A 25,621-nucleotide genomic window follows, 5' to 3' on the forward strand; every position below is an offset into this window, starting at 1 on the left:
TGTGTGGCAGCTCCATTGTGCAGTACAGCATATCAGGCATTGAAATAAGTCACTTTACCTTTGTAGCTTTTAGTTTCTAGAGATGTTAAACATCATATAAGAGTTATTGTTCCACTAGGATGTGATTTATGTAGAGAGCCATTTTAAAAGACTGCATATGAGCAAAAGTCCTGCTGTGTGTGAAGATTAAATACCACTCCCATGCCAGGTTTCATCATGGAGAGCAGGAATGGCTGATTACATAACTGTAGAGGGTCCCTGGCTATTTCCTTTCTAAAATGGATATAGATATATATATATATGAACTTGCAGGTTATGAGAAACCTTACAGTATAAACAACTGCATGGCATCAGGTTTTTGTTCCTCATGCAACCAGAAGAGGGTTTAAAAAAATCCTGCATGACATTGCTTTTCTGTTTTGTCTCTCATTCATTTCCCCCATGTTTTAGTTAACAGTGATGTTATTGTCATTACATATACTGTACTTAGTCACTGTGTTACACTGGTATGGTGGAATTTCTCACAGATAAAAAAATTCTAGTTAAATACATGGGAGCGAGTACTGTACTGGTTGCTTCAGATGATGTCAGCTGTCCATATATCCTCTTTGCTAGTAACATGATGTACCACCTTAAGTGGTGCAGCAGGGAAATGCTTGACTAACAAGCAGAAGGTTGCCGGTTTGAATCCCCGCTGGTACAATATTGGGCAGCAGTGATATAGGCAGATGCTGAAAGGCATCATTTCATACTGCGCAGGAGATGGCGATGGTAAACCCCTCCTGTATTCTACCAAAGGAAACCATGGGGCTCTGTGGGCGCCAGGAGTCAAAATTGACTTGACGGCACACTTTACCTTTAACACTGCGCAACATCAGCCAGTGAATTCTGGACGTGGCTGCAGTTGCTATGGGAATACGATAATACTGAAGGGAGAAGGCATCTAAAACAGAACCCAGAAGGATAGTTCGTATGCGTATTAATTGTTAGCAGTTATAGGTTGCTTTCCCACCCAGTTTTCAGCCATCGAAGTGGTTTACAGTTAGTTGATAGTGACAATTTGTACTGTATCTTGATGAGATAAATGCCTTACTAAGAGGTGTGCTTAACACAAGAAATGTCTCCACTTTAACAAAAAACAACGTAGGGGGAATAAATCAGATTGGGACCATAGTGTGCAGGGTGGGAGGTTAACCCTTTCCCCATACAGTTTTCTTGCCAAATCTTGTCCCTTACCAAAGCTACACTTTGCCTCCAAAGTGGCTGTTTGAGGCAAGTAGAAGGTGACTCACTCTCCCCCCCTTCCCCCTCTAATGCCGTTTCCAGTGCTCTGAGTAGAGGGAACCAAAGCTCTGTCACTCATAGTTGTTCCCTCATCTTTGCTGGATAACTTTTCTGCAAAGCTCTGTGGCTGCGTACTTATATTATGTAACTTAGCATGGGTTACTATTTCAAAATAGTAATGCTAATCATTTTGATAGAACCTTTTAAATGGCAAAATTCTTTTTAATCGTCTGTGTTGTTTACACATGGATGTTACTTTCACCAGGTATCTGATACCCAAGCACTCGGCTGAGGCTTGTTGAATCTGTGACTTGTCCGATTATATGGCTAATTTAAATGAATCCAACTGTAAGCTGGTATAGTACAGAGACACTGGTCACCATCCAGGGCAGTGTACCACATGCAGGAAGCAGTTGCGTGAACGCAAAGCAATTGAGCTAAGTCGAGCTGCTGTTCCAGACTAGTGTTGTATAACCACAGGCCTGCTTTTGGCTGCACAACTGTGGCACAGCTCATTTGTTTCCAGGGGAACTTTTGCACAAGAGCTCTAATCACTCTTTTTAGAGCAGCTAAGCCATCCTCTTGTGCTAAAAGAACAGTGTTTGTCACACATTAGTGGATAGTGGTGAGACAAGTCTTTAAAGTAGTTTGACCATAGGGTATGAACAGGGAGTCGGATGGCAACAAGTTATAAAAAGCAGAGATCCTGGCGGAGAGAAGCGGGTCTGAGGCCTTCAGAGAGAAGAAGTAGGATGGGATTAGAGGGATGGGAATGGCATCCGATGCTCATGTAAAGACTGAGGACTGAAGTCATTTGCAATGAAATCATGGGGCGTGGAGAGTACTGAAAGAGGAAAGAATAAATAAATGACAAGATTAAAAAATAGAAGGGACGTTGAGGCCAATCTCACTTGGTAGCAATAATCCTAAGAAAATGATCTTCTTGATGCTGTCAAAGGAGGAGGAGGTGCAGGCCCCACCTACATAGATATGTTCTATCGTTCCATCGGTGTTTGCACCAAAGCAATTGCAACTAAGCTGTAGAAGGTTCTAAATGAGGATCTGGCACAGGCACGGATCCCACAGGTGTGAATGCGCAAATGTACATTTTCCTGTTCATGATACCCTCGTCATTTGGACTGTACCAAACACAACCACTGATTGGATTCCATTTGTGGAAGCTGCTAGTAAAAAAGGTCTTTGGTATAGTAAAATTATTACACATTTTTATTCAGAACATTTTGCATTTCTTTTCATACAAAATGATGTTGGTCAAGAAATAATTTACAAACCTTTAAATTCTCTCCTGGCATTTGAAAGAAGAATGATTCAAGAAGAGGTTTGTAAGGTATCCATAGCAAATTGCCACTGTGTACAAAATGTTGTATTAACATAGTTTATATATGTCACAATTTTAAAAAAAATGTGACTTTAATTGCTACCTATTTTGTTAATACAGATAAACCCTGATAAGGTTACTTGGCAGAGCAAGTCAATTTATCCAGTGTTAATAAAATAGACTTTTGACATGTACCATTCTCCAAAATTGTACTAGCCATAGTATCAGGATTTTACTGCATCACAAACAATATCTAAGCCCTCCTTTGTTTGCATAAAAATAAACCATTGAAACAGTACACATAGAACAGCAAAAGATGAGGCAACCAAGCCATTCTAGGAATCTTTTGGTTCTGTAAAGGATCATTCATCACCTGTCCCACTTCAAGCAGAGTAACATTTTGCATCCACCTACTAAATTATTTCTTTATAAGAAGTCTCTACCAAGCAGAAGAGCTGGTTGGCTAATTTGTGAATAGCTTATATGTACATCAAGGTTAAAGAAAACCTTGATAGAAGTTGCCCAATTTAAATTATTTTTATTTACCTGTTATTGCAGGAATTGTGGTGTAAATAAAAGCACAGCTTGTTTTCAATCAAAAAGGTTATAGATAATTCCAAATCTCTCAACTTCCCAAATATAAGACTTCGAATAGTCATCTTCCATGTTTTATGTAAAGTGAGATTCCTGTTGACTCAAAATATTATATAAAATCTCTGTAGCATCAGGTTTCTTAAATCTTTACCTCAAAAGCATTTTACAATGAAGAAATATGAGGTGGCTCTATGTAAATATTTAATCCTCTAGCTCTATACAGTCCAAGTAAAAATACTTCTATCTAGAATTCAGTGGAGAATTACAATAATGAGGCTCCATAAATATTGCTGCAGTTCAATTACGGTACAATAATTACAAAATATAGAACATCTCTTTACAAATACAAATGATTGTAGATTACAATTTATTTACAATAATCTCTGCTATATATATATATATATTTTAACAAACTATCTTTATCTAACTCTATACTTTAACCTGGTTGCAAGTGCATTGTTAAAAATGCAATTATTCCAGTATATTTTGCCCTTAATGTTATAGTCATAAAACAGACTATCTTTTATGATATTTTGCTATGTAAACTGGTATTACATATGAGAGACACGCGTTTCAGCATCAGTCCAGTATAACAATCCCTTGTAGGTAGAATTTGACAAATACTTTTTTTTAAAATATAAAAAAGGAGGCAAATATGAAAACATTTGAATGGATATGCTGAATGCAATGAACATTTGATATGCTGTGTAATCAGAGTGGTAATGACACTTTGATTGTCATCACCATATCCTTCTCTTTTTTGTACCAAACCTTTTTCCACTGAGGGACTTTTACACTTTGAAGGGCAACAGAAGTAGCAGCATCAAGCTGAAAGACTGCAATCTATCGACTTTTTCTTCATCTTTTTGAAAAGAGGCTGGTTAGAATCTCCTTGAGTCAAAAGATCAACCTTCACTCACTGATGAACTCAAGATTCTGCAGCGAAGGCCTTGATGTCCTGCTACTTTGATCATCCTTCACCATGCTGGAGACACTTACTAATAAATTAAAGTATGGCTTCCTCATGATGTGACACCATCACACGTGCAAAGCTTGATTCCTTATTAATTCCAACTTGTGCCTAGCATCTTGGAACTATGAGGCACTTTTGTTTGTTTAAAATCACACAATTTTTCTTACTAAATACTATAAGGTTGTAATGCATATCATTTCATCAGCTAAGTCTTCTTCATATTTACCAGTATCAGGCTCTTCATCACTATAGCCAGGACCAAAATCTTGAAGTTCATAATCTTGCCTGTTTAAAATGGGAAATATGTCACCACTAGTTCCATTGCTAATGTTCCCATTGAGAAGGTTACTTGCAGCACTTTCCATCTCGTCAATGGTCATGTCACAAGCATCGGCAATCTCATGTTTTGTAGCAGAAACAAACTTTGGGTCCTTTGCATATCGTCCTAATCCTTCAGATATAAGTACCTGCAAAAGGAATAGCATGAAAATTAATTTGACATTTTGAATAAAAAATCAAAATAGAGGCAAAGTTTCAAAACTTTTTTTCATCTTACAGGGTGCAAAACCAATGGTTCCACAACTATGATTCTCAAAAGTGTAAAGTTCCCTGCTTCAAATAAGTTGTTTGTAACACAAGCCCTGGTGATTTCCTCTCCTGGTTCACTGAGAGTGCATCTGGCCAAGCCAGAAAGTAGTACAGAAGAACCTCATTTTCCACGGGAGTTAGGTTCCTGGCTACGACTGCAAATGGCAAAACTGGCGCGCGGGCGGTGGGGGGGAGTGTTTGAGGAGGATCTTGTTGGAGGACCTTGAGTCTATGGACATCTGGGGGTTAGGTTCCTTGGGAAATTTCTAAGTGTGAAATTGATAGTTTCACACACACATACATATACACATATAAGATAATATAAGGGCATACTTTGCAAATTAATAATGCACTTAATGAATCTTGCCATTTCAAGGTATGAAGGCAGTAATATTAAAATGTACAATTGCTCTTGTATTTGTCAGTTCTGCTGTCCTGATCCTAAGTAACACTACTACATAACAGTATTGCTTCCTTATCAGGCAACACTAAAAAATTTATTAATTTTAATTTAATTTTATTGAATTTCTATACCGTCTGATATAGAAACCTCTAGATTTCTAAATCAGGCTGCTCATAAGAAACTGCTTCTTCATTTAACCTTCTGACTGGATTTGAAACCAAAATTAGCCTTGCAGCACACATCCTTATTATTGTTACATTGCTTTGTAACCTGTTCCTTTACATAGATGCGTGGTCCAGTCCAGCAAGATGTTATCTGCACACGGAAGCACATTTCTATGCTAGTCACATCCACAAGGTGGCCATGTGAGTCTGAGCAGCAAAAACAAGAAAGTCTTGTGGCACCTTAAAGACTAGCAAATTTATTGTTGTAAGTAAGGTGAACCTTATTATTCGTGGGTTCTCCATTTGAAGGTTTGCATATCCGCGGCCGGGTCATAGGGACTCAGTTTCTTTATCCGCAGGCCAAAAATAGGGCTATTTTCTCCTATCTGTGGTTGCTGTGTGTCCAGAAATGACTTCCAATGTCATTTTCTGTCACCATTTTTTAGCGTTAAACCATTTAACTGGGTCTTTTCTACAAACTTCCCCCCAACAAAAAAATAAAACACCAACCACAAACAAAAAAGAAAAGTTGGGCATTTGATGGGCATGGCTGGAGAGCAAGGTATCGGAGAGCCGATTGCACTCTTCCCCTTTTTTCTCATGATTTTCAGCACTTTAGGAACTGAACCTCCCAGTGCCCAGAGGGTTGAGGTCTCTTGATTCGCAGTTTCGTTATCCTTGGAAAGAGACAAGAATGGAACCCCCACAAATAAAGAGGGCCTCTTGTATATGTTTTCATGGACTAAAGAAACTGAAAACAGAATAGTCAAATGACAGGAAATGCAAGCAGTCTAGTCTAGTGATGAGCTCAAAAGTACAGAAGGGGTAAATATGATAATTCACAATAGCAATTTTTGGCAGTAACAGAATCTTCCTAGCAATGCTAAGTTAATTAACTCTGTAATGTGACAGAAATTATTAGTAAGACCAAAGAAAACAGAATCGAATCGAACATAGTTATACGTTTATAATAAGACAATATGCAGCTGGCACACATACTGCGCCAAAAGCATGCCTGCTGTGACATCATACTTGTTTAAACAGGTATTTGAAGCGCACATAGAGGGGTAATTCAGATATAGCCTTACACGCAATAAATGGACACACCAAGGGCACATTGGCATGCCTTCTGCTGATGTCACGGCAGTCACACTCTCGGCACAATATTTTACTTCTCACATGCTGTCCATGTATTGTCCGTACTGGCCCACTGTTATAAATTTACAACTTAAGTAAATTTATAACAATTTACTTAACAAAGAAACTTAAGTATGTAGTACACCGCTCTGGGCTCCTTGGAGGAAAGAGCGGGATATAAAATGTAAAAATAAATAAATAAACAAACAATGTTTGATTCTGATGTTACTATTGTTTTCAAAAGTTTCCTCTAAACCCACGTATTACAGAGGATTACAATTTCGTGCATCAGATGAAGTGGACTGTTTTCCACAAAAACTTTTATTACAACTAATCTGCTAGTCTTTAAGGTGCCAAATGTTTCTATCAGAAGTGGCAGTGTTGACTGTTTGGTGGAAGCAGGAAGGGGGCTTCATGAGTGCAGAGGGAAATTACCTCTCATTTTCATAGAAACAAGAGGGCTGAAACCAGGGAATGAGAGAAGCTGACACCAGAATACACTGGCTACCATGATGCACATTCTAACGGAGCTGAAAGGCTCGGTGTGGGGCTGTGGCAAAGCTTCAAGATAAGCCCCCACACTTTTAATATCCAGCAGCTGTGGAGGCAGTGTTACCACATTTATTTCCATTGCTGTGAATGGGGAAAACTGTGGTAGGGCTGCTCAGGCTGTTTCAGAACTGCTGTTTCAGAACAGTGGCGGGAGACAGTGTTATCCATAATACTGTGCATCATGTAAGCCACCATCCTGTCAAACAGAAAACAATCTATCCCACACAATTAGGGGGATAAACAAGCAAAGAATTGAAAATAATGTTGCCCAATAACATGTTGCAACGGCAAATTTGATTTTTGACATGTTGCATCTCCAGTGATTAAGCTAAAATAAAGGATCTGCAATGCTAGAGAAGCTTCCATCTTCAAAGATTGCACTAATATCACAGAGATCAAAACAAAACCTCAAAGCACTTACCGCTTCTACCAAACTGTCTGCACTTCTCTGTTTGTCACTATGCTTATGCCTAAAGTCACTTGGTACAGTCAAATTAGCTGGCGTAAATGTCCTATAGGCAATATCAGGGTCATCTGTATACCAGGAACTCCTATGTAAAGAAGGCAGGCTGCCATTCATGTGTTCTGTAGACTCTGCTTGATCCACTTGAATGAGAGGTGTATAATAGGGAGTACGGTCCCGGTTGGGCGGGGTAGCTGGTGGAGTAGCCCAGGAACGTGTTGAACGGCTGGGAGAATGTCTATGAGCTTTAGTGGCATCCAGACCTGCAACAGCCATGACCTAAGGAAGATAAAACAGTGAACACACCCACAGACTTGTGTCTCAATGCAAGCAAGATCTTGAGACAGATATGACAGAGAACATTTTAATTTATTTTAAATATCTAACAGAGAAGAAGGAAGGAAATAGGTGAAGCAGCTACTTATCTTTTATTTTTATTTTTTTTGCCTTCTACTGAAACTTTCCACGGTTTGAATTTTTGCATTATCTAGGGACATATTGGCAATAAAATGTGTAAAACAAGCACAAGAAAAAGATTGTCTTAATCCTCTGTTCCTCTTCTCTATGCTTTATGAGAAAGAAGATGAAAGCTTCCTATATTTTTCTTGGAGTTGTTCTGAATGAAGACAGTGGACACAATCCAGCACAAAATTAGCTGTTCCTGAGTACCAGCGGCTGAAAAACTGCAACTGGAAGGCCACCATTAGCTAGGTTTAAAGAACATCTGGCAGACTCAAAGTATATTAATAGAGAAAGGCCTTGGTCAATACACACCAGATAAAGCATAAAGGAAAAACAATGCCACTTAAAGTGTGTATCTTGGAGACAGAACACTGCACCCTTAAAAGAAAAACCAGAGAAGCATTGTACATTGATATACTGAAACCAGGGATTAATGGCAAAGAGCAACTTAAAGAAATTTTGAGATATATTGGCCTCCAAATGGTGTACTGTTCCTTTCCCCACTCTCCTCCTTGTTAGTGCTGAGCTCGGGAAAGCATACTTATCTCTTCTCCCCCGTGCTTTTCATCAGCTTCAGGTGGCTGGGAGAGTTTCAGCTTTTGCTATTTAAGAATGCCAGTTCCAACACTATTAAACATCAATGATCATGACATTTTTATGTCAAAATGTTTGCTTTTTATATAATTTTGTTGGATTAATTTTTTTATATGCAATAAAAAGGTCTACAAAGGAGAAACAGTGAAATGTTATGTACAGAATGGAATGGTATGTTTATGCTGTTGCACAAGTGCAAAAAATGTGCAATTCTGTGCTATTTTTGCACTTCCACAACAGCACTTTTGTGCACTTTTGCACAACTGCACGAACATTCCATTCCATGTGTAATGTTGCATAGTATGTCAGCCAGAGGCGTAACTAGGGAAAACGGCGCCCAGGGCAAGCACTGAAATTGCGCCCCCCCGCCACCCCCCCAACATACATCTGACTGACACACATGTTTCAGAAAACTTTTATTTTAAAAATTTAAAAAATTACAAAAATTTCAAAATGCACTACATACTTAGGTTTTTCCTCACAACAACCCTGTGAAGTTGGCTTGTATCTCAAACATCAGAATTATGATGCAATGATGATTATTATGATTATGATGCCCCTCCCTCACGCCCTGGTTCTGTTCCTGACTTTCCCTTGTGAGTGACTGTATTTTAACAAAACGAAAACCAAGGACTCCAAAGTAATTCGAGGGACTAGGGTGATAGTGCTAAAGACTCCTTATTCTCCCGCTGTTAAAGAAAGACTCCCCTTTTCCAAAACCACGAGCTATTTACACCAGAAAAGGTTTCAAATGGAGGGGGAAGCATTTATGCATTTATGCTTTGTTTTATGTTACGATTTCAAAGTTAGAAAAATATAAAAGGGCCATTTTAGAGAAGATATGCACTGCCTTAGTTGCAAATCCTGCTTTTTTTGAGATTCCCTGCAATTGAATAAAGCGATAATATATACCTTTGCTATTTAAATTGGTTGGAGAGTATTTATGACAATAAAAAATGAAATGGCATTTCAGATGCAACATTGGTTGCCTAAGACCACTCAGATTTAACTAATCTTCATCACATTGACAAAAAGAGCAATTAAAATTAAAATCCATGACTAAAACCAAACCACTTTGGGGTTGTTTTTAATGAAAGGTGGTATATAAATTTAACAATAAATGTTTAGAAGTATATACTTTCAGCCCCTGCCCAACCTACAATTAATTCCAGCTTATTTTCAAAGGGCTTCAAGTTTTATTTACAAATTGCTTGGCAGCACCAATGTTTAAGTAATCGCTAATTGCTCCTAATGATGGTTTTACTTATTGTTAAATTTATATACCACCTTTCATTAAAACATTCTCTGTTCATCTGATTTTCAGTCTGGTTAATTAAATCGGTGGAGGTTTAGACTTTCCTGATGGGCTGAAACAGCTAATCCATTTTGATGAAGACATATAATTAAATTAGCTTGCATTACATAGTGAAAAAGTCCAGGAAAGGAGAGATGGGGGGATGTGGAACCCAAGGTTCCACATCCCCCCATCTCCACCTCCCTGAACCTTTTCAGTTAAAACGTGGTTAGATTATAGGGGAGGAAGGACTTGAATGAGCAAAAAGGGGAACTGGTTCGGGCGTTCAGGAAGTTGTTCAGAAGAGGGAGTTGTTCAGGAAGTTTGCTCTGGTGCGTGTCCTCCTCTCGACACATGCGCGACTGGTGGCAGGGTGGCGGGGCGTGCCGGGGAGTGAGAGTCAGAGACTTGGACTACGAAGACGCCGCGGCGCCCAGTGCTGGATGAGCAATGCCAAGGGGGGGGGGCGCCGGGGCCGGGGGAGAGGGACTGCTCTGCAAAAAAAAATTAAAAAATAAATAAATAATTTTTCCCCCGTCAAATCGGCGGGGGCACTTTTTGGCGCCCCCTGCCAAGTGGCGCCCGGGGCATGTGCCCCCCATGCCCCCCCTATAGTTATGCCTATGATGTCAGCCACTGTACCTAGATGTGCACAAGACTGTGAATTACAATCCATTCTTTCAGTTACAGAAGTAGCTAGTGGCTAACATGCCCCCCAGTGTTCTGACAACAGAGCAGCATGTCCAAAGGTTCACACTTCCCTCCTAAAGGATTATTCACCTGAAGGAATGTGTCCCTGAGGGTTGTGCAGTCCTCGGGGACAAATTCCTGCAAGTGAACAGTTCTTAAGGAGAGAGGAGAGAGCAGCAAAATGTTCATGCCTGCCCCAACCATGCTGAGTAAAAGGCGCACTGCTAGCTTCCAACCTCTTTGCATCCCTGCAGGACTCCTTCAATTGTTGGAGCACTACAAGGAATGGCAGTCATTGTGCTCACAGTAGCCCTTTGGTTGCACTGCAGATATGTAACCTGTGCAACCACTGTAGGTAGAAAAGACTCTGAAACAGGTCCTGGCAAAATTGCACCAAATTTGAGAAATATATTTCTGCAGATGGAATGGCACAGATCAGGCTCAGAACTGAACTAAACCCAGCATTCAAGATTAAGATTAAGATTAAGATTATTATTATAAATAAATAAATAAAATAATGTGATCCAGTATTATGGAAGAGACTGTATTATTATTGACAAAGCAGATTTTGTTTCTACAACAGCCTGCAGTGTCCTTACATATTCGTGACACCTATTGCTTGTCCTCTGTGGAGGTCAAGGGTACAAGAGACTACGACATGAGTAATCTGTAATTAATATCTCCCACTTTTTAAAAATGTTAATAGCAGATGTGTTGGGAGGAAGGGACTGAATCCAGCACAACACTGGGCCAGAGGTATAAGAAGATGCCTGCCTGAAAGTGCTATTTGTCCAACAGAAGAAAACATACAGGTATTGACATGTTATCCTATGGAGCAAATAGCTGCTTCAGTGGGTGAGGGGAAAGGCTAAATTAGAAAATGGTGCAGGGGAAAGGGTTAAACATTTTGCTCCAGGTCTAGGGATGTGCACAAAAACGAAAATCCCAGATCGGTTTAAATTTGAACTGAATTCTAACAACTGGGAGGCTTGGGCTTGATTGAGGTGCCCCCTGGTTCAGTCCAATCATCAAGCCCCCCAAGCCTGTTCGTGAATTGGCTCAAGGGGCATACTTGTAAAAGGGAATCTGGCAGGTAGGGACTTGGCAGCAGTCCATCACCCCACTGAAATTCATCCACCACCCTGCTGGAATTACTGCTGCCCAATCCCTACTTGTTAAAGGAAATTCTTGCCAGATTCCCCTTTACAAGTGAGCCCCTCGAGCCAGCTCTGAACTAGGGGTGGCTCAGTTCTAAGTCAAACTGGCCCCATTTTTCAGGGGGCCGGTTCAGTTTGATGGCAAACCTTCGAACTTGCCCAGTTCGACCTCAAGCCGGCTCGACCTTGAACAGGCTCACACATCCCTACCCAGGACTACCATCCCAATCCGATCCCCTTGCAGCTGCAATTAACTTTAAAACAAAAACAAAACCACCGAGAATTCTGATCACAGTACATCCACATTGCAACTGTTTTTGCCCTGATGCAGAACTGTTTAGCCTGGTGCATTGGCATTAGCCGATGGAGCTACATCCTATGCAAATTCAGCTACAACTGAACTTAATGTGACTTGTTTCTGAGTAGCAACAGTAACTGAGTAACAATATTACTCAGTCCTGCTTCTCAGCACTGAGTAACAATAACAGCAATAAATAACAATAATAATGGCAAATAATAAACATCATTTATTGGGAATGTATGGAGAGGGTAACTGTAACTCCAAGTTTACAATCAATAGCTAACTCCGTTTTTTTACATTGCTTACAGAATCCCCCAAGAACTCACAAAATTCTTTCCTTCTCTAAACTAAATGTTTTGATGCATCCAAATTTACAGTTTTAATTAAACTCAATCTCCCCTCTCCATTTGTTAAGACTGAAAAGTTGGCTTGTTTATTTAAAATACAATATACATTAAACAGTTCTTGGAAATATCTGAATGACATCAGCCTCCTAGACATTTCAGTGTTGCTCTTTATACATCTTACCCCCTTTGATCCTCTTATTAGTAAGGACTCTTATTAGTAACAAGGACTCTGTCTTGTCACCTCTGTTCCCACATTCTGTGCAGCTAGAAATGTATCTCCCTGTCTATTACTCATCAGGTCCATTCTCAGACTGGGCGTGGAACAGAAATGCTTGCTGACAGATAGTTTGACAAATATGTATACAAATAGAACAAATATTTATATACCACTTTTCAACAAAAGTTCCCAAAATGGTTTACATAGCTATAAATACATAAATAAAAGTCCCCAAAGGGCTCACACTGTCTAAAAAAGAAACATAAGATAGACACCAGCAACAGCCACTGGAGGGATGCTGTGCTGGGGGTGGATAGGGCCATATTCAGACTCTCCCCCTACTAAATAAAGAGAAACACCACTTTTAAAAGGTGCCTCTTTGCTCAGCAGGGGACCTCTTCGGTGGGTTTTGAAGCAGTAATAGCAGCATTTTGAAAACTTAAGGTTTAGACTGTAGACACATTTTTCTTTTCAAGCAGCAGGCAAAGATCCAGAAAGCTGCCATTCTCAAGTCTACAGGCCCCTTTCCAAGTGCACTAGTTATATAAGAAAAAGCAAGCATGCCTGGACCAATGACATGATTCAAGTCATATCTAATATGGCCCTTGCATGGGCTGAAATCATTCTTAGCCACTCAAGGCAACCAGGCATCTGGATATTTGCAGGTCTGAAGCAGAGGTATCTGTTGACAAAGGCCATTTAACATCTAATGCTAGATAGTTACTTATTTTTATTTCTCAAATTTGTAGACCTCCCCAAACCTCCATCTGAAGCAAGATAAACATTTTGCTTTAACTCACCTGTTGTTGCATTAAATGCAGAGGTAAAGCAGTGCGGTGATGAAAAGTAGGGGAAAGGGGTATTTCATCTTGACTGCTCTGTCTGCGGAGGCATTCAAAATTAAAGGAAGAGCGGCGATTTGCTGAAAGATGAAAAGATTGCATGGGTAATTACTCTTTTTTAGAGATAAATTTGAGAGTAGCAGTGTTTGAGGAAAGATAACAATATTTTGTGGTGCCATAAAGAGTCTGCACACTGAAGCATGTATTGAAGGCATTTGCAAGAGGTGTTTTCTTGTTTTCTGCTGCACTGTCTGTCCTGGATATCACTTTGGCTCATGTCTCTCTGTTATCAGACTTCCTGTATATTTTTCTCTCACCATTTAAAAAGAATTTCATATTCATTGTTATACAAGAGTATGTGTGTGTATCTCACATCCACACTGTCTATTTAATGCATCTAATGATGTAAGCTCTGGATTATGAAAGCTCAGAGTGGAATACATTTATTGTTGTCCAAGGCCTTCTTTATTCTTTGCTGAACATCCAATAGATGTCCTCAAATATTCTGGGAGGCTAAGTGTGGCAAGGAGAAGAGCAGTTTTTAGTAGGGATATGCACAAATTGATTTTTTTGATTCGATTTGTACCCAAATTGAATCACCCCCAATTTGTTTTGGGTCCAAATCTCCCCCCCCAATCACCCCAGATTCGATTTCGATCCAAATAAATTCGAATCCAAATCTATTTGGGGCAAAAAGGGGTTCCGGGGCGAAAGAGTGTGGTGTGTGGTAGTGCTCAATGGGTGGAAGCCACCAGCCAAATTTCAAAGAAATTGGACAAAGGGGTGATTTTATTTTATTTTTTAAAGTTTGTGTGCCTTTAAGCTTTTCCCCATGGGGAATAATGGCGATTTCAAAAGCCCCATAACTCTCTGTGGGGGGCACCAGAGTGGCCCAGAGTGGGTTGTGGTGGGTGGTAGTGCCCAATTGGTGGAAGGAAGCTGCCACCCAAATTTCAAAGAAATTAGGCAAGGGGGTGATTTTAATTTTTTTTTTTTTTTAAGTTTAGGCATCTCTAAGCTTTTTCTCTTACGGAATAATGGAGATTTCAGCAGCCCCATAACTTCATGGGGGGGGCACCAGGGTGGCCCAGAGCGGGTTGTGGTGTAGTGCACATGGGGTGCCAACCACCCCCGCAAACCATAAGCCCATGGGTTATTGGGTTTTGTTGTTAAAATCCACTATGTTCTCAGGTCATCATCTTTGGCACAAAATGCGGAATGAACTAAGAATCCACGATCATTGTTCATTATTATAGTATTACAAACTAAATGTTTCCATAAGCCTTTTGATGGTAGATAATCCTATTACCAAGCCTTGGCCAGTAATATTCTGGTTGGAACACCGTTATGTCCAAATGTGTGCAACCACAGCTTCGAGCCAAAAGCAACCTGCCATTTGCCTCACCAAACTCCAATGTGAACCTTAGGTTTGCACAAAGGTTCACTGCTGAAACCTGAGGTTTAACCACCACAGAATTACATCCGAATGTGGACAGTGCCAAAATTGCGGTTCCATGAAGTTTTTGGAACCACAATCTTGGAGACAGCGGCACACGGATGCTCAGGATCATGCCCACTCCATGCTTGCAACACTTCTTTTTGGCCGCCTCTCCAAGCACTTGCCCTGCCCCTCCAGCAATCCAACAAAGCAGTTGCCTGGCAACAGGGACGCTGCTGCGTCCCTGCCCAAGCTTGTTAGCCTGTCAAATGACAGTCACACAGGGGCATTCCCTCTTCCCACTGTGTCCCTTGCTCCCCACTCCTGGCAAGCAGGAGGGAAAGGGGACAGGATGGGTAGTAAGTGCCTGACTCCCCGAAACAAAGATGTATGTTCACAAGCACAAGCACTCCAGGTGGTAACATAAGCATGGAACACCATTAGAGCTCTGAGAAGGAAACAGATGGCTGGGCAGGGATACCCAGGGTCAGGTCTAATGGGCAGTCCCAACTAGGGATTCCTGAATGGCCAAGGTCTATTTTTTTCACAATGATGTTAGGGAAAACATTCTCTCAGAACTCATGAGAAGAACCGTCTGTGGGGACTGGGGTGTTGAGGTGAATTGCTAAGAATGTGCTATGACACCCTCTTCTCCCATGGACCGCTTGTTCATGAGAGTGTCAAGCCATGGGGGCCGGATGGCAGATGCCACCCAGCCAGGTTGCTCTATATAGGAAAGCCGCAGGGATGGGTACCTGGGCAAGTGCTGTCCCTGTCTTGGCGACTGTTGCCAAGAAGCTATCAAAGTGTGCCCTCTGGCAGCCCGTTCACCCATTTGGACATGTCCACTCTTGCTTCTGCCCTGAATCACTCTCTCCTGGGGTAGCTGGAAACGGGGGCTCCCCTTTCCTGTTATTCCCCGTGGTGGCAGATCTGCATACAATACAATGCTGGTCTGAACCCGGGAATTTTAAATGAGAGTAAAGGTCTGTCCCCGCTCTGACATGCTGGGCATCAACACCTCCTTTGGGTCTGTGTAAGGCTTCCCAGGGGAGGAGGGGGTTGCCATAAAAAGTTGTATTGTTAACCAGAGAAAGTGGGGGCCCCCACTGAGTGTGTTGTGCTGCAGGGCAGTCCTACTCCATTATAAGGACTCCATGCATGCAGTTGTGTGACATGACATCCAGAACACACAAATGTGTGCACAGAGCCATTATGATGGAGTGGGACTGCCCTGCAGTGCAGCCCCATCAGTGGTGCTTATGAGTACACAGGGGCATGGGCGGTGCTCAAGGTGCCGGCATCCTCTTATGCTGTATGTGAGCGTTCATCATCAACTTCAGACCTTGCCAAATCTAACAGTTCTCTACTGATCTTCTAAAAAGGAATATTATTTCCTCACAAATGAAGATGGAAGGTAAATTCTTTGGTGGAGACTGTTCCCAATCCTTAAACAGAGCTCTCCTTTGAAAAAGCAAGGTATTTTATCCTTCTGGAGAAAGGCAAATCGTTAACTCATACCTTTAACTGCTTTGATTTTTGTCTGAGAAAATGGCTTTTATTTGCCATTTCTTGCCCAAGGAATCCTTATTTCAATGAATTTGGTGGTAGATAAAAACTTAACAAAATTTTTCAATAACTAGTTGAAGAAATAAAAGATATCCCAGGGTGGCAACTGGTGCAGTAAGGCAGGTGCAGTAGGGACAGAGAGAGGCCTCACCCCTTTACCAGTGGGCACCTTGTGGTAAAAGCAGACAGGCTGCATCAGGAACAGCACCATGCAGGTGCATAGATGTTGAATGGCCAGCATTGCCCCTTGTCTTCTGTCAACTTTTCTTCATCTACAGCTAAAATTAAAGCATTATAGGGCATTACAATGAGGGCGTAGTGTTGGAAGTCAGTAATGCACTGATCAGTCCATGAAACATCACAGTGTATAAGCTATTAATGCACAAAAATTACATTTATTTTTACTATTTACATTTAAATTACTATCCAAGGCACCTTAGCCCAAGCAAGGACCCTAAGATAATGCAAAATTACTTTAACTAATAACAATAATTTTGGTATTATTTACATTATTTATAAATGTATAGAATTTATTTCTATAATTAATTGTTAATTATCCCTCTATCTCTTCTCTATAAATCCATCTATTTCTCTTAGGCGTACCCGTTGCTAATCTCATGCATGGCAGCTCTCGAGTGTTTGTGAGCAAGCTGCTGGCAGGGGAAGAGGAAAGCAGTGGCGCCAGAGGCGAGGTGGGAAACAAAACGGTGGCGGGGTGGGGGACAAAATGCCGATGGCAGGGGGCAGGCAGGAGAAAACGGTGGCAGGGGGAGGCGGGGGGAGAAAACGGCAACAACGATGGTGGGTGGGGCAATAAAACGGTGGTGGCGGGCAGAAGAGGCAGACAGGTGGGGGAAGAAAGCAGTGGCGGCAGGTGGGCTGGGAAAGAAATTGGCAGCGGTGGCAGGCAGGCAGGCAGGCGGGGGAAACTAGAGGCACAGATGCTCTGCGACCGGCCCAGCTAGTTGTTGTTGTCGTCATCTATATCTTCGGTGACTCAGCAGTTCCTCGGGTCATCTGCCTAGCTTTGGGCTTTATAGGAATGCTGCCTGTGACTTCAGGCTGCTAGAAGCCCAGGAGAGGAGAAGGAGAGTCCATCCGCTTCCATCCGCATCCAGTGCTGCCTGGGGTTAGAGACCAGGGGGGTGCTGTGGGCTCCTTCTGCTGTTGCCTGCCTGCTCCTGCTTCTCCTGTGGGGCTGCTGCCTCTGTGTAACATCTGTGGGAAGTGTGTGGGGTCACCCCTTTGGGGGATAACAAGGGTGAGGGCCAGGCTGTTTGACTCAAGATCCCTTGTGGGTGTGTAAAGGAGGGTAGGTATTATAATTGGGCTTATTTTTGCAATCTTGGGTGAGTTGAGTTTTAATGTGTCTGGGTCTGTCTGGAGATGGGGAGATGGGGTGTATCCACTGATTATGGGGCAACTATTCCAGTGGTGGTGGGGAATAGAAGAAGTAACGTTGACAGGTCAGCAGGCCATTGCAGGGCAAGGGAAATCAGAAACATAATTGCTGTCTCCCTTTCTGGCTGTCCTGCCAGCTCTTTGACCTTGGAAAGCAATGCTAACCACTCACAGAACCTTGTCGTGCTCCTTTGTAATACCAGGTCGGTCCAGAATAAACCTCAAATTATCCATGATTTGATTCTGGATGAAGGGGCTGATCTGGTATGTATTACAGAGACTTGGTTGGGGGAGGCTGGTGGCCCAGTCTGGTACCAGCTTCTCCCTCCAGGTTACTCTGTTGAGGAGCAGGGGAGGGGAAGTGGGCGGGGAGGTAGAGTGATTGTGGTCTACAAGAACAATATCTCCCTTGCCAGGAACCCTGTCAAAGTGTCTGACCATATCTAATCTGTGTACCTAAGACTGGGGAGCAGGTATAGACTGGGACTTCTGTTGGTGTACTGATCGCCCCGCTGCCCAACCGAGTCCCTAACTGAGCTGATGGACTTGGTCTCGGGCTTGGCGTTGGAGTCTCCCAGGCTTGTGGTGCTGGGGGACTTCAAAGTTCATTTTGAGACCAATTTGTCTGGGGCAGCTCAGGAGTTCATAGAGGCCATGACGACTACGGGCCTATCCCAGGTGGTTTCGGGACCAACCAATTATTGCTGGTCACATGCTTGATCTGGTCTTTCACTCTGAACAGGGTGGTGGTCCATGGGTGGGGACTCCTGTGATTTCTCCTTTGTCATGGACGGACCACCATCTGGTTAAGGTTGGACTCACGACCACGTCCCACCTCCGCAGGGGTGGGGGGCCCATTAGGATGGTCTGTCCTAGCTGGCATTATTTATTTATTTATTCATTCAGTCAGTCATCCATTCAACTTTTATACCGCCCAAACCTTCATCTCTGGGCGGTTAACAATAACATAAAAACAATTAAAACAAATATAAAAGGTTAAAACCATTTAACAACTTAAAAACAGTATAAAATTAATACAGTATAAAATTAAAACTACAAATTTAAAAAGCTGAAAAAGCTTGGGTGAAGAGATGGGTCTTCAGATGTTTTTTAAAAATAGTCAGGGATGGGGAGGATCACACCTCAGCAGGGAGAGCATTCCACAATCTTGGGGCAGCAATCGAGAAGGCCCGTCTCCGTGTGGCCACCAGACGAGCTGGCGGTAACTCTCCACACAATTTATACCATGGCTTTTAGCAAGAGCTTTGGAATTGCATTGAGCGCCCAAAGATATTTGGGTATTTCTGTCTCAAAATGTTGTCTTCCAAATCCCTTTGAGAGGTCGGTTTGCATTTCAATCACACTGAATACAACACATATTTAACTAAACTATTCATGCTCAACAGCTTTTTGCATATCTTATCTTCTGCTAATCACTCAGTGCCTCAGCTGGTGGAGAGAGTCAGAGAAGTAAATTTCAATTGCAATGCTTTCCTGAAGAACAAAGCATTCTGTCCGAAACACAGGCATTTCAATGAGGGACTCAATGAGGGAGAATATGGTTCAAGACAAGAGATTACTTCTCTTTACCACTTTTTACAGGTTGTTGTTATGGAGATTAATAAGATCTTCTCGTAGGTAGACAAGAGGCCTAGTTCTACGATCACAATACTTTCTCCTGGACAGGAGATGATTGAGAGCAACTCTTGGGGTCAATGTCAGAAAATTTATTGTGGGAAAATATTATCTGTGCAAAGATACTGTTCATTGCAAGATGACTCTTCTAACAGAATGGAAAGTGAAGATAGATGTATGTGCCAGCTCTGTCTCTGTAGCAGTAACTTCAGATGTGCAAAGTATTTTCTTTTCAGAACTTGGAACTGGCCATACAACAGAGCTACAGACAGTGAAGACAATCTGTTTTTAATTCCCTCTTTTCACAGTTACATCTTGTTAAAAGGAATCAAGTACAGATGGGCAGTGGCTTTTTGGCAAGAACCCTTTCGGGGTTATAGAAGAGTGTGGATACATACGTTTTTGGACTCAAAATAAGCTCTAATTGCTTTTTTTTTTTTTTGGTCTTTAAAGATCTTTACTCTGGATTAAGATTAATTGGATCTGTTCCTTGACAACGATTATAAGATACACCCTTTGGAGCCCCCCCCTTTCTTTTCCTTTCAATCCCTGTTAACAATAAATAGTATCTTAATATGTATTACCCCAATATCACAGTTATTTTTAATTTGCTTGGGATTAATTAATTATTAACTGATAGCTTAGAATATAAATTAGCAGTCTTTTCATAATCTGGCAACCTAGAAAATAAACTGGTAACATCTGGTAGCTCTGAATATATACAAACAGAATATAAACTAATAGTACCTAGGTTTAATCTGATTTGTAATTTGATCTTAATGCTTGTCTTCAAATTTTTTGCATTTACTATTTTTCAGTCTTACCTATGGAATGAGGTTTGACTGGACAAGTCAATCTTTGGTTAATAATCTGGTTGTTTTTTATGCTGTAAGGCGAAAGTTTTGAGATGTACCCATCCTTTCTCTTTTTCTTCTCTTTATATGTATTTAGTAAAATGCTCTCTCTCTCTCTCTCTCTCTCTCTCTCTCTCTCTCTCTCTCTCTCTATATATATATATATATATATATATATTTATATATGGATGGTCTGCCCTAGAAGGTTACTGGATCCAACAGGATTCCAAGAAGCCTTGGAGGGATTTAATGTTAGCTCTGCTGGTGATCCTGTTGACACTCTGGTGGAGAACTGGAATAATCAACTCACCAGGGCAGTGGACACGATCGCTCCTAAGTGTCCTCTCCGGCCCGCTTTGAAACTGGCCCCTTGGTATACGGACGAACTACGGGGGCTGAAGCGGCGAGGTAGATGACTAGAGCGCAAGTGGAGGAAGACGTGACTCGAATCTGACAGATTATATAGAGAGCATTTGAAGATCTATGCTCAGGCAATACGTGTGGTAAAGAAGCGATTCTTTTCCTCCCATATCGCCTCAGCACGTTCAAGCCTGGCGGAGTTGTTCAGGGTCATGAAAGGCCTAATGTGCACCCCGTAATGAAAGGCCCCCTTCCCCCTTGAATCAGTTCTTACAACCAACAATTACTTGCTGTTATGTTTTTAATGAGTTCTTTGTGGAAAAAATCACTCATATTCGGGCAGACTTGGATTCAAACTCCACAATTGTAAGAGTCTGATGCCGAGGTGTCCAGCAGCTCCTCTTATGTGACGACCATGGATCAGTTTCAGTTTGTGACTCCTGAGGATGTGGACAAGTTGCTTGGAATGGTGCGGCCTACCACCTGCCCTCCTGATCCTTGCCTGACAAGGCTTATACTATCTGGCAGGGAAACTGTTGTAGAGGGCCTGGTAGAGATTATAAATGCTTCTCTGAGGGAGGGCAGGACACATCCTTGTCTTAAGGAGGCAATCATTAGACCACTTCTGAAGAAGCCTGCCTTGGACCCCTCAGAGTTAAATAATTACAGGCCTGTCTCCAACCTTCCATGGTTGGGCAAGGTGATTGAAAAGGTGGTGGCCTCCCAGCTCCAGGCAGTCTTGGAGGAAACTGATTATCTAGACCAATTTCAAATTGGCTTTCGGGGAGGCTATGGGGTGGAGACTGCCTTGGTTGGTTTGATGGATGATCTCCAATTGGGAATTGACAGAGGGAGTGTGCCTTGGTTAGTCCTTTTGGATCTCTCAGCGGCTTTTGATACTATGGACCATAGTATCCTTCTGGAACGTCTGAGGGGGTTGGAGGTGGGAGGCACTGTTTTGCAGTGGTTCTGCTCCTACCTCAAGGGCAGATTCCAGATGGTGTCTCTTGGAGACTGTTGTTCTTCAAAATATCAACTTTCCTATGGTGTTCCTCAGGGCTCCGTATTGTCTCCGATGTTGTTGAACATCTACATGAAAATGCTCTGAGAGATCATCAGGGGATTTGGTGTAGGGTGTTATCAATATGCTGATGACACCCAAATCTATTTCTCCATGTCAATATCATCAGGAGAGGGCATAACCTCCCTAAACGCCTGCCTGGAGGCAGTAATGGGCTGGATGAGGGATAACAAACTGAGGCTGAATACAGATAAGATGAAGGTACTTATTGTGTGGAGTCGAAATTCGGGAAATGATTTTGATCTGCCGGTTCTGCATGGGGTCACGGTCCTCCAGAAGTATTAGGTACACAGTCTGGGGGTGCTTCTGGATCCAAACCTCTCTCTGGTGTCCCAGGTTGAGGTGGTGGCCAGAGGTACTTTTTATCAGCTGTGGCGGATATGTTAGCTGCGTCTGTTTTTTCAGATGAATGACCTCAAAACAGTGGTACATCTGCTGGTAACCTCTAGGCTGGATTACTGCAATGCATTCTATGTGGGGCTGCCTTTGTACATAGTCCAGAAACTGCAGTTGGTTCAGAACGCCGCAGCCAGGTTGGTCTTGGTCATCTAGAAAATACTATATTACTCCTGTGTTGACGGAATTGCACTGGCTACCAATACATTTCTGGGCAAAATACAAGGTGCTGGCTATTACCTATAAAGCCCTAAACAGCTTAGGCCCTGGGTATTTAAGAGAACGTCTTCTTCGCCATGCCCCACCGCCTGCTAATATCATCTGGAGAGGTTCGCCTTCGGCCGCCACCAACTTGTCTGACAGCTACTTCTCCGTTGCAGCCCCTGGACTTTGGAATGGACTCCCTGTTGAAATAAGAGCCTCCCCATCTCTGGCAACTTTTTAAAAGGCACTGAAGACAAACTTATTCACCCAGGCTTGTAATTAGATTTATAGTTTTAAATAATTTTAATAATGGGTTTTTAATGTTTTTACTCTTTTAAATGATTTTAATTGTTAATAGATTTAATTTTTAAAATGATTTTAATTATAAACCGCCCAGAGATGCAAGTTTTGGGCAGTATAGAAATATTTAACCATTTAATTAATTATATAAATTATTATTAATAATAATAAAACACCGAAGATTTTCCCGAACATTCTGAAGCACATAAGGCAGTTCACATGATCAAAAACTCGGTAAGACAAGCATCCTAACCAGTTTTGGGAGCTGTGCATGCTCTCAATTTCCAGTCGTGTCTGAGTGAACAACTATTAGTAGGAGGGGGAGTGATCATAGGAACATAGGAAGCTGCCATATACTGAGTCAGACCATAGGTCCATCTCGCTCAGTATTGTCTGCACAGACTGGCAGAGGCTTCTCCAAGGTTGCAGGCAGGAATCTCTCTCAGTCCTATCTTGGAGATGCCAGCGAAGGAACTTGGAGCCTAGATGCTCTTCCCAGAGCGGCTCCATCCCCTAAGGGGAATATCTTACAGCGCTCACACTCATGTGAGAGAGAGGAGCTGGGTAGGATGGTGCCATTCTACAGAACTCTCGTACCCAGCATTTTAACAAGGTAGGACAAAAATCTGTCCTACCGAACTCCTCTCTCACTCCCCTCCCTCCTCCTACCTAGTTGTTTGCTTATCCTGCCCAGGTTTTGATTTTGTGAACTCAACTGCCCTAGCATCTTGTAAATGCAATTGTGTTTCAAAAGTGCCGGGAAAGCACCCAATACACTTTCCTGGTGTGCACATATGAGAACCAAATGTATTGCTTGATGTGGTTAAGTACCCTTTAAGGAACTTCTTGTTACTCTTTTATAACAGATTTTCCCCATGCTAGTTTAATCCTTTCCATTTTCCGATATCTACACTAAAAGCTCAACCTAATAGACCTGAATCCGCATATGCCATCAGGAGGTCCATTTTGGGACTGAGATGCTGGGAAAGGCTCAGGAGTTCATGGCTTCATGATGACTATGGGCCCATCCTAAGTAGTTTCTGGAACAACGCATGATGCTGATCACATGCTCGATTTGGTCTTTTGCTCAGATCAGGGTGGTGTTCTGTGGGTGGGGACCCTTGTCATCTCCCCACTGTCATGGACAGAACACCATCTGGTTAAGGTAGGAACTGCAACAACAACCCACCTCTGCAGGGATGAGGGACCCATTAAGTTGATCCTCTCTAGGAGGTTATTGGATCCAATAGGATTCCAAGAAGCCTTAGAAAGGTTTCAAGTTGGCTGTACCAGAGCATTCTGTGGATGCTCTGGTACAAATATGGAATAATGAATTCACTAGAGCAGTAGATGCAATTGCTCCTAAGTATCCTCTCCGACCTGCTTTAAGGTCAGCCCTGTGGTAATTGGAATAACTATAGGAGCTGAAGCGGAAAAGTAGATGACTAGAATGCAAGTGGAGGAAGATTTGGCGTGAATCCAACAGAAGACTTTTTTTCAGATAAAATATCTCGTATTCGTGCCGAATTAGACTCCACAGTTATGGATGATAGATGATGATAGATGATAGATATCAGCTATCAACAGAGGGAGTGTGACTCTGCAGATGCTTCTGGATCTCTCGGTGGCTTTCGATACCATCGATCATGGTATCTTGCTGGGCTGCCTAAAGGAGGTGGGAATGGGTAGCACTGTTCTACAGTTGTTCCATTCCTACCTCTCTGGCAGAGTCCAGATGGTGTTGCTTGGAGACTGTTATTCTGCAAAGTGAGAGCTAAGGTGTGGAGTTCCTCAAGGCTCCATACTGTCTCCAATTCTTCTTAAGATCTACATAAAACCGCTGGCAGAGATCATCAGGAAGTTTGGTCTGGGATGTTATCAATATGCTGATGACACCCAGATCTATTTCTCTATCCCTACTTCATCAGGAAATAGCATGACCCCTCTAAATGCCTGCCTGGAGGCAATAATGGGCTGGACGAGTGATAACAAGCAAAAGTTGAATCCAAGTAAGACGGAGGTACTGTTTGTAGGTTGGGACCCGAGAGGTGGTTTAGATCTGCCTGTTCTGGATGGGATTATATTCCCCCTAAAAGAGCAGGTACATAGTCTGGGAGTGCTCCTGGATCCCAAACTCTCCTTGGTTTCTCAGGCTGAAGCAGTGGCCAGGAGCACTTTTTATCAGCTTTGGCTGATATGCCAGATACGCCAATTTCTGGAGCCAAATGACCTTAAAACCATGGTACATATGCTGGTAACCTGTAGTCTTGACTACTGTAATGTACTCTATGTGGGGCTGCCTTTGTACGTAATTTGGAAACTACAATTGGTATAGAATGCGGCAGCCAGATTGGTCTCTGTGTTTACCCAAAGGGACCATATAACACTTATTCTAAAAGGTCTGCACTGGCTGATGATATGTTTCTGAACAAAATACAAAGTGCTGGTTATTACCTATAAAGCCCTCAACGGATTGAGTCCACGGTACTTAAGAGAGCACCTTCTCTGTGGTGAATCCTGTTGCCTATTAAGATCATATGGAGAGGTCTGGTTATGGTTGCCACCAACTTGTTTGGTGGTGACTCGGGACCAGGCCTCCTCTGTGGCTGCCCCAGGGCTTTGGAATTCACTCCCTGCTGAAATAAGAGCATCTCCTTCACTGTTTGCTTTTAGGAAGACCCTGAGATTTCCCCAGGCTTTTAATTTAAATGGAAATTTTAATATGTTTTTACTCATTGAGATTTTTTATCTGTTTTATGAATTTTAACTGTTTTATATTGTTTGTATATTACGTTTTAACTGTATACCACCTGGAAATTGCTATATCAGGTGGTATAGAAATACGATAGATAAGTAAGTATGTAAATAAATAAATAACTGTTGCTCATCTCGAGTTTATAAAACCAGTCTGAGCTTTAGTGATACTAGCAAAAATATTTCATGAAATACTGACACTCTGTTTTCATTTCTTGAGAAACCTTT

At 42.0% G+C, this 25,621-nt stretch overlaps 1 protein-coding gene across 19 annotated transcripts in view; it reads right to left on the reverse strand.

Moving 5' to 3' along the window:
• Positions 1-2,483: 2,483 nt before the first annotated feature.
• CACNA1D (calcium voltage-gated channel subunit alpha1 D) overlaps positions 2,484-25,621 on the reverse strand; it is a 455,958-nt gene continuing 432,820 nt past the window's right edge. For 18 of the 19 annotated variants that reach the window (XM_053289171.1, XM_053289170.1, XM_053289177.1 and 15 more), the window contains 3 exons: positions 13,360-13,481; positions 7,456-7,776; positions 2,484-4,657 (listed from right to left, as the gene is read on the reverse strand). In XM_053289171.1, the coding sequence (XP_053145146.1) occupies positions 4,364-4,657; positions 7,456-7,776; positions 13,360-13,481 (737 nt within the window). In that variant the 3' untranslated portion in view covers positions 2,484-4,363. The remainder of the gene's footprint in view (positions 4,658-7,455; positions 7,777-13,359; positions 13,482-25,621) is intronic. The other variant, XM_053289180.1, reaches the window with a different exon arrangement.

The sequence above is a fragment of the Hemicordylus capensis genome, chromosome 2 (genome assembly GCF_027244095.1).
Source record: "Hemicordylus capensis ecotype Gifberg chromosome 2, rHemCap1.1.pri, whole genome shotgun sequence".
Lineage (NCBI taxonomy): Eukaryota > Metazoa > Chordata > Lepidosauria > Squamata > Cordylidae > Hemicordylus > Hemicordylus capensis.